At 45.0% G+C, this 13397-nt stretch overlaps 1 protein-coding gene across 4 annotated transcripts in view; it reads left to right on the top strand.

Moving 5' to 3' along the window:
* The first annotated feature begins 315 nt into the window (after positions 1 to 315).
* The window catches only part of FANCE (FA complementation group E), a 49555-nt gene continuing 36473 nt past the window's right edge, over positions 316 to 13397 (top strand). Inside the window, exons 1-4 of one of the 4 annotated variants that reach the window (XM_083173121.1) lie at positions 649 to 1656; positions 1714 to 2023; positions 3136 to 3319; positions 11895 to 12149. In XM_083173121.1, the coding sequence (XP_083029247.1) occupies positions 11953 to 12149 (197 nt within the window). In that variant the 5' untranslated portion in view covers positions 649 to 1656; positions 1714 to 2023; positions 3136 to 3319; positions 11895 to 11952. Of the gene's footprint in view, positions 623 to 648; positions 2024 to 3135; positions 3320 to 11894; positions 12150 to 13397 lie in introns of those variants that run through there. The other 3 variants (XM_083173123.1, XM_083173119.1, XM_083173120.1) reach the window with 3 other exon arrangements.

Here is a 13397-nt window from a genome sequence, read left to right as displayed (position 1 = left end):
GATGGTCCTGCACCCCCCTGGAGTGCTTCTGCGCATGCTTGGCAATGCTAATGATAGTAGTGCATGCACCCAAAGGGCTTATTTTGCACATGCACAAATCATAACAATTTTTTTTCTATCGAATTTTTTTGATGCGATGGCCAGTTACTATCGCAGAAAAAGATTCAATGGCAGAAGCCCACCCATCCACTCCCTTTTCCAATGTCTATCGCTACCTCGTGACTCACTGGTAATCTCAAAATTGTACAGTGGGGGCGTTTCTACGATGACACAAACATACAGAAGCCTCTTGTACCGTTCCACGCCAGCCCACTGCAGAATATAATAATAATGTGCCCCCCTTACTACTGTTCAGCAAACGAGTTGTAACTTAAAGACCAGGGGAGTGCTGCAGCAGCTGCAGCGATCTAGAATCTCTGGTTCGATTACCCAGCACTGCCGCAGCCCTTTGCAATCGATTTCTGCGCGCCTGTTTGTTGGGTGGCGCTGTTACTTATGTGCTCTGCAGCAAAGCCCGGGAAGTAACTCGGGGACTCCTGGATAGCGGTAGTAGTCTGGATTCCACTCAGGACTCAGAAGAGGACCAGTGGTAACTAGTGGCCGTACAGAAGCTGTTAGCGCTGTGAGTGTGATTCGTGGAGTTTTCTGTGCATAATTAGTAACACAAATCAGCAGCGGGTAAAAACCGGACCCTGGAACAGCGGTCATCAAACTGTTCCGGAGCTTCTACCACCCGGGTAGGGGGGAGGGAGGGAATCGGTGAAGATGGAGGAGAGAGAGGTATGGGTCATAAAATAGACAGACAGGTGTACAAAGCATGAAGGGCGACAGGGCCATTAGGTTGACACAATCATTAGGTTGACGTGGGGAAGGTCGACAGTCAAAATGTCGACATAGGGGTTTTCACCTTTTTTTAACCTGAATGTTGATACAGTTGAACTGGACACTAAAAAAGTGCACCACATCCCCTTGCCTGTCGGCTCAAAAGAAAAAAACCATGTTGACCTTTTGACTGTTGACCTTCCCCATGTCGACCTAATGTCCCTGTCAACATAACCTATGCCGACCTTCAGTTGTGATGACCTAGTGACCGTATCCAAAATAAATGGGGAGTGAGAGATTACAGCTTCGATTTATGGCCTGGGGATGTTGTAAAAAAACAAAACCTAATGTACCAGATCATACAATACAGGTAGGCTATCTCTCCTTCAACATCTCCACTGTCACAGACACCCAAAGCTAATGGGGATGCTCTTGAAAGGTCGGAAAAAAATGGAGATTTCTTCCCAAATCTCTCATTTTCGCTATCTCTCATCCTATTAAATTTCACCCTAATAGTGTTTACACACGGGGCGATATAGCTTCCGATGTTGCCAATATAGTGAACATCGGAAGCCATATCGCATGCAGTTCGCATGCTTTTTTAGGGCTTGCGATCCCGCTGCGCTGCTGATGCGCGCTCCCGTGTGAGCGCAAATCGCTAGTGAAATAGAGAGGGTAGCCAAGACTATATAGTGTAGATCTGCACTATATAATCAGGGTAGCTCGAGCGACGGGTAGCTTGCCCGGTGATTTGTGGTAGCTCGTCTGACCTTTGACATGATTGTGTTTGCCGCTCGTTTTTGCCATGTAGCGGTTCTCGCTTGGCGGCAGGAGGTCAACGCCACAAGAAAGTGACCTCCAGCTGTAAAGTGACTCACTTTGCAGCCGGAGGTCACTTTCTTGCGACGAAAGCGGGAGATTCTGCGCCTCCTCATAGGTCTCTGAGAGGGAGACTTGCCGCCGAAGGGGGAGGAGACGGAATGCTCTGCTGCTGCCTATGTAGTGTCCATGGAGGAGCCGCTGCCATTCGGGACCTCTACTGCAGTCATCTCAGGAACTGGAGGGAGGTTGCTGGATGCGAACATCAATGTGGTTGGGTCACATTTCACAGCCGAGGGCTGAGGAGTAGGAGGTCCGGGCTGAACAGTGTTCCGGGGATATGTGTCTTGCTGGGAGAATGGCAGCATCAAGTACACCCAGGGTGAGCAAGCCCACCACCATTGTTCTGTGTTCCATACAGTGGTGCATCGTAACTTCATCCCCACAAGATGCATCCTCCCATCCCTGTGTGCCACCTACTTACCACTGGGCATACTCCTCATCCCTGTGTGCCACCTACCCACCATGGGGCATCCTCCACATCCCTGTGTGTCATCAACCATGAGGCATCCTCTGATCCCTTTGTGCCACCCACCCACCATGGGCCTTCTCCCATCCTTGTGTGCCACCCACCACAGGGTATACCCATGTGCCAGCCACCACACTGGGCATCCTCAAGCCTCTGTGTGTCAGCCACCCAGCACGGGGCATCCTTGTGTGTCACCCAATCAACACCGGGCATCCCTATGTACCAATCATAGTTCTGGGCATACCTGAATCCCTGTGTGCCACACTCAAAGCAACTGAATTTCCTTTGTGCCCCACATACCATTGTCATGTCCAAATACATGCATGCCAAACAGCTTCTGTACTGAACATTGTCTTCTCTCCGTACAGAGTTCAAATACAGATCACTCACTGCAGAATTCAAGTACAGATCACTCACATAACTGAATATATTTGTACTGTATGGAGCGCTCTACTAGTGTTCTCCCTGTATATTATGGATGCATAGGTATTCTATATGTCCTCTTCCTATTCTAAGCCCCTCATCCCTGGGTACGTAGTTATTAGTCCTCTCCCTTTATGAAGTCCCCTGATCACTGGATATAAAAAAAAATGTCCCTTCTCCAGTGTTGGGCGGTATGTATGCAACATATTGGACATTGCTGTGTGTGGCATAATGTGTCGGGGGCATTACGGTGTGTGGCATAATGTGTAAAGTGCATTTTTTGGTTATTATGCAGGTTTTTACATTTATCGGGACTCGCATCTCACGGCATATCCTGCCGTGTGTGCACTAGTTTTTTTTTTCTTTCATTTAAAAAAAAAATATTTAAATTAATACCAGCTATAGAAGTTATGGACAGTTCTGTTATTGTTTAATGTAGTGTTAACCTATATAAATAGCTGTAGATGAGTTATCAGCTTAAAATACTTTATTTATTGTTTTATAACTAGTGTGCCTGTGTTCCTTCCATTTATTAAACACAGAAACCACTCCACGCCCTGAAGACCCATGGCATATATTGGACCCACACAATAATAAGGCAGCTCCATGCAGTAAGAGGCAATTCATAGAGAAGCCACAGCTTGAGCTGTGCTCTAAAGACATAGGTTGTATGCAGAAATCACAAATCAAATGAATATCCTCAGAATGTGATATTTTCTGCAAAAGGTGAGTGCCTTCAAATGTAATTTTATATAGAAACAATGAACACCTTAATCTGTCATATGTGCTTGGGCTTCACTGGAGAAAGTCTAGTGTTGTGTGATTATTTTGTCATACTGGACTTTAGATAGTACGTAAGTCAGTTTGTGGGGGAAATTTACTAAGATCGAATGGGTACAAAGTGTTCATTCTAGCACCCACCATCTTTGAAAACCCATGCAGTTCCTGTTCCCTGCCTGGGGTGTTGCTGTCTGCTGTGGTGTTTCTAGCACAGGTCTGGTTTGGATATCAGTGCTGATTTACAGACCACACTGTGCTAGAAGCACTACAGCAGACAGCGACACCCCCAGGCAGGGAAGAGGAACTGCATGGGTTTTCAAAGATGGCGAGTGCTAGAATGAACACTATTGTACGAATGCACCCATTTGTACCCATTTAATTTTAAAAATGGCCAGGATGAACTGTTCAGGTGATTTACTATCAGACGAATTCAGCTGATTTGCCGTTTTGACAAACAGCAACTTTAGCAGAATTTGAATGTAGGAATGTGTACTTATACAAATTAGAATAGATAGAATTAGGCTGTATATGGCCATGAGTTCTACGGTGGTGTGCTCATGTACTATCATTCATACTGCTGGATTCGGCATTCAGCAGAAAATACGAACGGAAAATGCAACACATTTTTCATCCGTATTGTGCTAAAACCTGCTTCTCTGTACAAAATAAAGAAATAATTAAATAAACACCCCCCCCCCTCCCACGAGTATAACCATTCCTGGGCTCTTCGAGCTGGTCCTGGTTCCCAAAATACGGGGGACAAAAGGAGTAGGGGTCCCCCCTGTATTTCATAAACCAGTACCGGGCTCCAACAGCCAGCGGTGACACTTAGTAAATAAGGTCCCACAGCCAAAACATGACAACCGTTGCTGGCCGGGGGAGTGGGGGACTTCCCCCCCCCCCCCAATTAAGGTGCCGGGCTGATTAAATAAAAGGTTAAAAAAAAGCTAAAACATATGACATTGGCTTTTGTAGTATAACTACATGCGCCAGCAAGACTCAATCACATTCTGGAACTTTAAGAACCACAGGTCCCAGCATGCAGCAGGCATCAATGGGTCCGCTGGGACTTGTAGTCCCACTACAGAACTAATTCCCAAAGTGCTGACCCACACACATAATACAGTATAATTTTATAACATACATACATACATAAAGTGTTCACTGTAGGATTTTTTTAGTGCAGTGTGCTGACCACCAGACAGGGCACATTTTATACTAGAAATTTACATTAGTAAAAAAAATATATAAAAGATTGCACACTGCACTGGGATTACGCCCATCAAACCATGGTCGTACTCTGGCTGTGCCCATTACATATTCTGTCGTAATGACAATGACCCATTATGGCACACATTGCAATACCTCTTACATATTATACCACACACCATAATACCTATTACACATGATGGCATACACTGTTAATATTTTATTATTTATTAACAGTTTCTTATATAGTGCAGCATATTCCGTTGCGCTTTACAAAAGGAGACAGTGATACAACAAACAGGGTATTTACAGACAGTCAAAAGGTAGGAGGGCCCGGCTCACAAGCTTACAATCTATAGTACCCATTACACATTATGGCACACACCGTAATACCCATTACACATGATGAAACACACCGAAAGTTCTCAGCGGCATGTCAGCGTGGTGGGGGGGGGCAGCGTAAGGGCGCACAGTGCCACACACAAAAAGGGCAGGGTGCATTTGGAGGTTTAAAAAAAAAAAAAAAAAAAAAAAGCAGGGTGCAGCACCCAGAAAAAAAGAAGAGGGAACACCATCTATTATATCCTATTAATTCCAGTGATTATGTAAAACACAACTGCTAAGCTAAACTAATAGAACATGAGATGTAAATACAGCAGTATGTAGCAGCTCTAGTGACAATAACACCATGGGAAATATAGAGATATAGATTATAAGAGTTGTGTGATTTGAGATATATTTTTTTATTTTTGTCAGGAATAAAAAAGAAGTGTCTGGGAAGTCCCAGGATCTGTAGATCACCTCTTCATCCTGATGTAGCTTATTTTTTCCCTATATTCTACATTTACAACTTTTTTTTCTATTTATTTATTTGTCTATATTTAAAAATAATAATAATATTTTATAGGTTAAAGCTTATCATGGACAAGGTGGGTCTCAAAGCTGTAGCGCCTTGCTTCCCAGGCACAGGCCTGCGCACAAGTAAACATAGCTCTGTTGGCCGTGAAGTAGAGATTCTTTTGAACGGCTCCCTCCAAAGAACGAGTGAGCCGCTGATCCCAAAATGGCGATCCGGATCAGTTTCGTTTTACATTGCCCACAATACAATGCATTGCTTGAGCTCAGCACTGCCACCCTTGGCAGCTGAGATATTTTCTTCTAATTGGAGACTGAGTGAATAGAAAAACAAGCCTGCTTGTGCTGCTGCTGTGTCAAGTGCAGATCTAGATTCTTCTTGAAGCCCTGAAGGAGGTCAACAGCAGACTCAGCAGAGGCATTGCAAGCTTGCTTCACACCATCTTCTACTAGTAGAAAGTTGTGTAGAAGTATGAACACACATTCTCACAGACACACAGACTTTAGTTAGGCAGTGCACATGGTTGTTTTTTTTTTTACTAGATCTGTGTTTGCTGGGATGTGTAGTACTTTTAACTTTAATTTGGAGGGGGAGGGGGCCTTCTTTTAACTTTCATTTCGGGGGGGGGAGGCTTGGCAATGAGCAAATTTAGTCCCGCTTGGCAATAAACAAATTTAATCCCCCTTGGCAATAAGCTAATTTAGTCTCCCTTGGCAACGAGCAAAATTAATACCCCTTTTACACCGCCGCAAAACCCCGGGTCTTCAGCGGGTCAGACCCCGGTCAGCGGCAGTGTAAATGGGACACGCCGTGTCCCTTTACACGGGACTTCTACCCAGGTCCTGGGAACTGGATTGTTCATCAGACAGTCACTAGGTCGACATGCAGAAAGGTCGACATGGGAAAATGTCGACATGGGAAGATGTCGACATGGAACAAGGTCGACGTGGTTTTAGGTCGACATGGACGTTAGGGTGACATGAGGAAGGTCGAAAGGTCATAAGGTCGACATGGGGTTTTCGCTGTTTTTTGACCCGAATGTCAACACAGTTGGAAGTGAAATCGGACCCTCGCATCGCTCGCAATGCTTCGGGCACAGTGGCTCACTTCGCTCGCCACACTATTATAATCTCACTCCATGCCCTAGTGGATGGTAGGGCATGAAATACCGCCTGTCGGCACATGTCGGCTCAAAAAACAGTAAAAATCCCCATGTCGACCGTATGACCTGTCGACCTTCCTCATGTTGACCTATAACCATGTAGACCTTGTTCCATGTCGACGTAAAACCACGTCGACCTGTAACCACGTCGACTTTTTCAACACACCCTGTATGTTACCTTGTCATTTGTTTTTTGTTTGCTATGTACGGCGCTGCGGACACTTTGCGGCGCCTTATAAATAAACGTACTACTACTACTAACCACGTCGACCTAAAACCATGTCGACCTTTCAGCATGTCGACCTAGTGTTGTTGACCTAATGTCGACCTAGTTCAGTCGACCAAACGACCGTTTCCCCAGGTCCTGACCTGGGTAGAACATGACTATGACCTGGGTAGAGGGCAGTCGGTGTAAATGGGTACACTGGGTCATCCGACCCGGCTACCATTTACATCAATGGGGGACCACAGCATCCGCAGGTTGGACAGGGGGGCACAGACAGCCTGCGCTGCTGTCTGCTATATTCAGCAGACAGCAGCGGAGGAGGTGAATGGATGCCGGTGTGAGGCATCCATTCACCTCCAGGACGATGGCTGGAGGGGTGCACGGGGGCTGGGGGCAGCCCAGCAGCTTACCTTGGTGCTGGGCTGTCCCCAGCATGGCGATCAGTGGTCCCGGCGGGGATCACCGCGGGCCTGGCGCTTGGAGATGATGTCATTACATTTCTCTAAAATGTGCAATGTACAGAACGCTTTAAGGAGCCACATCCCGCTGTAAGCTCCTCTTCTCCTTCTGACACCCTCCGTGTACTCCCTGGCTAGCAGCTGTACATGTAACAGAGACATGGTATCTTCTACTCTAGTAAGCCAGTATCCCCTAAATGTATCATCAGGGAACCGCAGCAGGAATCTCCGATCCCTGCTGCGATCCCCCTTTCAGCGCCGCCGGCCGCATCCCCATAGGTTTCTATGGGGGATGCGAAGCTGCCCGATGTTGATACATCGGGCAGCCCGGCTTCGCACCCCTGGGCTACCGCCATTCTGAGATGGCGATAGCCCATTGTAGTCTATGCCTACACATCGCACTGCCCGGCTCGGATGAGAGGGGTCAGCGGGGGTCTGACCCCCCGGCTTCCAGGTTAGGGCTTCGCAGGGACGGGCTCCTTTCGGAGCCCTGTCCCTGCGCCCTCAAAATTGATAAATTGCCCCAATATGATCAATAGCCCAGGACACCACCTCACAAAGGATTATTCCCTGTATTTGTCATTGTACAAGTATATAGGTAGGCATGAGGGAAATGGTTGTATTTAATGGGTGAGTAGACACTTTTATTTTTATATCATAGGGACCCCCTCCTCCCTCCCGAAACTGGCAATGAAAAGGGGTCTTCAAGAGGGAGGCCTGATTTGTACAGTGAGCCACAGAATGTCAGACTCCACCTCCCCCTACTGCCGTATCCGGCGGCGTGTATGCCTGAAATGCTGAGGGCCTATTGGGGAGATATTCAAGGGGAGGGGCTACAGGCTAATTGTAGTAGTAGTACTACGACCGGTAGCCCCACAGGAAGGGACCCTGAGATATATAAGGGGCAAACCCAACGTATTCAATATTCAATTATCTACTTTGTTTACCACGCAGGGCTATTCAATTATTAGTCAATTTCCCCTGTGTAAAACCATAGATTCTATGGGCTAATACTGTGGATAACAATCTATGTTAAGTGCACCACCTAGGTCAGTGTTAGAGAACCTTTGGCCCCAGCTGTTGTTGGACTACACATCCCAGCATTCCCTGCAACAGTTTTATCATGGCCAAATAGCAAATTGTAGCAGGGCATGCTGGGATGTGTAGTCCAACAACAGCTGGAGGGCCAAAGGTTCCCCATCTCTGACCTACGACTTTGCTCTGTTTCTGGACTTCCCTCTTAACGAATGATTGCTATTACCTGTCCTAAACAGGTAAATGGGTAAGAAAGGTGTTTCCACACAGGTAATAACAATCAAACATTAAGAGGGAAGTCCAGAAACAGAGCATTGTGTCCCTCCTGGAAAGGGTCATGTTGGGAGGTATGGTACACTAACTCAAACCATAAATAACTGTCTTTTTTACACAAACTGAGCCGCAGAGCCGCCCAAAGGATCTAGATCTTTTCGATGACCGACCCGGGTCCGCTCAGAGAGCCGTTTTGCCCATCTCTACCGTGAAGCTCTTTTGCATTATGACCTCATCGCTCAACAGCACCACCTCTGGCAGATGCTGGAACTACCTGCTTAACATGAGAAGGAACCCCCATACCACCTGGGACCAATACCAGCCTCCTATCACAGGGGCAGATGTATTAAGCAGCAGCCAGTCATCTCCCAACTTTCATTTTCCAAGCACAGCCTGTATCTTCACAGTTGGAGATGGTTGCAGCGGGTCCCGTCATTGGCGTTGTCGGTAGTGTGTCCCGTCATTAGCACCAGCAGGGGTGCCTGTCATTATTGCTGGCGGCAGTAGGGTCCTGCCGTCAGCTCCAGCGGAGGTGCCAGATGGGGGATAGGACGCGGATGGAGGGGCTTACACGCTGCTCTGAGTTGTGTAATGTGTAGCATGTCAGCTCTTTCAGACGCTCTTAGCAGAGGACTGGACTTCAACAGCATGGTGTCAAGTACATTTTTAAATGCAGGGTGGATTTTCAAATTTAAAAATGGGCAGGGCGCAGTGCCCTGCAAAACAAACCTAGTGTGAGCACTATACATACATAGCCGGAGGGATGGTGAGTATACATTTTTTTTCACAGGTACCCTATGGATTCTACTGGAGAAGAGGACCTAACCTACTGGATCAAAATAGGTAACTATGTATGGAGTGTGTAATAAAAATATAGAAACCTAGAATTTTGACGGCAGATAAGAACCATTTGGCCCATCTAGTCTGCCCCTTTTTTATCCTTCAGGTAATCTCAACCCTTTTTGAGCCTTATTTCTTTGTAAGGATATTCATATGCCTATCCCAAGCATGTTTAAATTGTTCTACTGTCTTAGCCTCTACCACCTCTAATGGGAGGCTATTCCACTTATCCACTACCCTTTCTGTGAAGTAATTTTTTCTAACATTTCCCCTGAACCTACCTCCATCCAGCTTCAGTGCATGTCCTCCTGTTCTATTACTTCTTTTCCTTTGAAGAACATTTCCCTCCTGTACTATGTTAAAACCCTTGATATATTTAAAGATTTCTATCATGTCCCCCATTTCCCTTCTCTGCTCCAAACTATACATGATAAGATATTTTAGTCTTTCCAGGTAAGTTTTGTGATGTAGGCCATGCACCATATACTTTATTATGTGTTTGGGTCTGTTCCTTGGGTATTGGTTTTGTTGTGGGATTAAAAGCCCCAGCATGCCCAGTAATGCCTCGCATGCTGGCACTTGTGGTTATCCAATTCCCAGCATGCGGAGGAGGCTTGCTAGGGCTTGTAGTTCTACTACAAAACACCATACCATATGTTTTATCTTTCTTTATACAATCAGCCCAGCGCCCACTGCCTAGGAGTTGGTTCAGATTTTCATTTCTTTGATTGATGAAATAAGTGAAAAAAAGGGAGCACATTTTTATTTAACCCTTTGAATGCCAATGTTGCTGTGAGCGATCCTCAAAATATCTGCTTAAAATGCCAGAATCGCTCACAGCGACTGTTCTTTTATTATAAATAAATACAAATACAGCCTAGTCAATTAATCAAAGTTTTAGTTAAATATTGCACCCAAAAAAATAATAGTTGCTGTGAGCGGCGCTGGCGTTTTTAACATATTTTTTTTAGGATTTTTCACAGCAATGTTTGCACTCAAAGGATTAATAAGGTCTGCTTGGCCATTTTCACACCTTGTTTGACAAATTCCATTGGCACTCAAAGGGTTAATTAGATCAGTGAATCCATTTCATTGCAGTTCCTATGAGGCATTATTAACCCTTTGAGTGCCAACATCTCTGTGAGAAATGCGCAAAATATCACCTAAAAATGCCGACACCGCTCACATATGTTATGTGTATAAATGTTGTGTACACAAATGCTGTGTAAAAAAAGATTATTTCCTATATAAGGTAAACATTACAGGTCATTATAATGAATAAAAATATTTGCTTGGCAATTTTCACGCCAATTTTGACAAATTCACTTGGCACCCAAAGGGTTAATCCAAGATATGTTATCAATCTCCCTGAGCATTACCAATCCATTTTGCCATGATCAATTTTCTTGCGGTTCAGAAAAAGTGGCAGCAGAAAGCATTTTGTACAGAAGTCAAAATAGAGTCTTTGGGAGAAATTTACTAAGATAGGAGTTCTGTTTAAGATGGGATGTTAAAGAAAGTGAAGATAAGTCCTTCACTTTCAAAGCTGTATGGTTGGCAAGGGCTTTAGTGACGAACTCAATTTGAAACAAACACTTGAACTGACAGACCAAATGTTTCCATGGGTTGGCCACCGCTGTTTTAGATCATATGTTTTAAGGGTCGTGCGCATTAACAATATATTTTGTGCACACTAAACGATATGCATGATTAATGGCGTAGATAGCGTGAGGCAGCCCCCGCTGCTGCTTGGGGGAGCGGGGGCTGCGTGAACGTCGGATTCTGGCACCGGCCACTACACTCCACCCCTTGCTGTGCCCCGGCCGCTGTCTCCCCTGCTGCGTCTGTATTCCGCCGGGAGTCGGGACCGCATATCTACTAATCTGCGTCCCGGCGCCTGGCTCCTTGAGTCAAATGTCCATTACAAAATGGCCACCTCCTTAGAGCAGACCGTTTTTTAAGATGCTAGAGGAGGCAGCAACGACCTCCTGTAGCATCCTTACAAACGGTCTGCTGTAAGGAGGCGGCCATTTTGTAATGGACATTTGACGCCAGGCGCCGGGACGCAGATTAGTAGATATGCGGTCCTGACTCCCGGCGGAATACAGACGCGGCGGGGGAGGCATGGTAAGAACGGGGGCAGCGCTAAATTTAGGGAGGGGGGGCGCCGAAATTATCTGGCAGGGGGGGGCGCAAATTTTGGCACTACGCCCCTGTGCATGATATTGTTATCGTACCTATCATTGGCTACAATCCCATAGTAGAGTAAAAGAGAGAACAAGGTTTCTTTTTTTAATTGGGTTAAAACCTCTTCTCTGAATCTATTGCAAAACACAGTGCTTCTGCAATAATTAGGTTCTTGTTTGTTTCTAGTGTTAAAATAAGGATTTTTCAAGTTTTATATAAAGTACGTGTTATGTTGCAGGTGTTTGATAAGTCTAACCTCAATATTTCACTTACAGGAATAAATGGAACTAGGTTATCGATGTTGCTTTTTAATGCTCAGAGTTTCCAACTGTAATGGCGGACTCCCCAACCTACGGCTATGAGAGAGCTGGTCGTCTTCTACTACAAGCGCTGGGCACTAGTTCACATGGATTCTTGGCAGCTTACAAGGTTCTGCAGAATTTCCCAGGACCATTTCCATGGATGAATATATTGGAAGAACTTTGCATGAAAGTGCCAGCTGTAGATGGCGTAACCAGGGAACTCATTTTGTGAGTAAAATATGCCTCATATTTGTGGTTGCAATACAGTTTTCTTGATGAGCAATAGATTTTGATAAACATGTTTCACATTCAGAAATCTAGCCACTATTGTGGTAGGGCCATTCTAGAGACATATAGACAGCTAGTTAACAAATGCCTTTGGATGATATTTAATGGAGTTCCTCCTGTTCTCCTGTTTTTATATGTAGACAGCAGCTAGTGTTTATTTTTATTGTATTACAGCAGCGCACCTTGAGTCTCCTGAGCAGGTACCCTTGACTGAAGAACATACTACTAGGAGTGTTCAGTGTGTATCTACTAAATAGAGATTAATCTTGATGGAATAACCATTATTGGTTGTGTGTCTGTTGGAATGTGTGGACTATCTAAAATGGTTACCATTCATCCCAAACTGGATTCAGCTATATCATATTATGGAGATAGTTCTTTCATTAGAAGATAGGTTACCTCATAACAACAGGAAGACCTAAAGCACTTAAAAAAATATATATATACATTCCTCGGGTAAAAAACTAAAATTTGGAAAAACAGTTGCCTTTGTGTAGAGATGATCCCCCAGCTGGCCATGCTGTTGCTTTATTTTATGCGTGTGTTATTTCGTATTCAATATATGTTGCTTATTTTATTTGTTTTCTTAAGGTCCATACACACTGGGCAATTTTGCTGCTGCTGTCATCGCTGGGGTGGAAAGCCGCTCAGTGCATACACCCTGAACCGCTTTCCCCCTGCCCAGTGCTGTCAGCAGGGGCGGACAGTTTTGCATAGTGCAGTGCTATGCAAAGCCGTCCACAAAGTTGCTCATATGCTGGTGATACAAGCATATGAACGGCTTTCTCGGCGATAATACGTGAGCGCGCATCACCGCTCATCGCTGGACCATACACACTGGGCGGTTTCAGCTTAAAGCTGCTCAAACTAGGTGTTTTAAGACGCTTTCAGCTCAAAATTGCCCAGTGTGTATTGGCCTTTAGTTTTTCATCTTGTATTCCTAGATAAATGTGTGTATTATGTGAGGGATGTAGAAAAAAGGATGACTATCAATGTCAACAGCACAATGTCGACATTTTGACAGGTTGGGTATTATATGTTGACCTTTTAGAATGTCAAAATAAGAATATGGATATTGTCATACAGTGGTGAAGTGTCAATATGCCATAGTTTAAAAAATAAAATAAAAATTATTAACAGTTTCTTATATAGCGCAGCCTATTCCGTTGCGCTTTACAAATGGAGACA

This window comes from Crinia signifera, chromosome 2, assembly GCF_055691185.1.
Source record: "Crinia signifera chromosome 2, ASM5569118v1, whole genome shotgun sequence".
NCBI lineage: Eukaryota > Metazoa > Chordata > Amphibia > Anura > Myobatrachidae > Crinia > Crinia signifera.
Note: the sequence above shows the minus strand (reverse complement) of the source record. Positions and strands in the feature narration are given on the sequence as shown.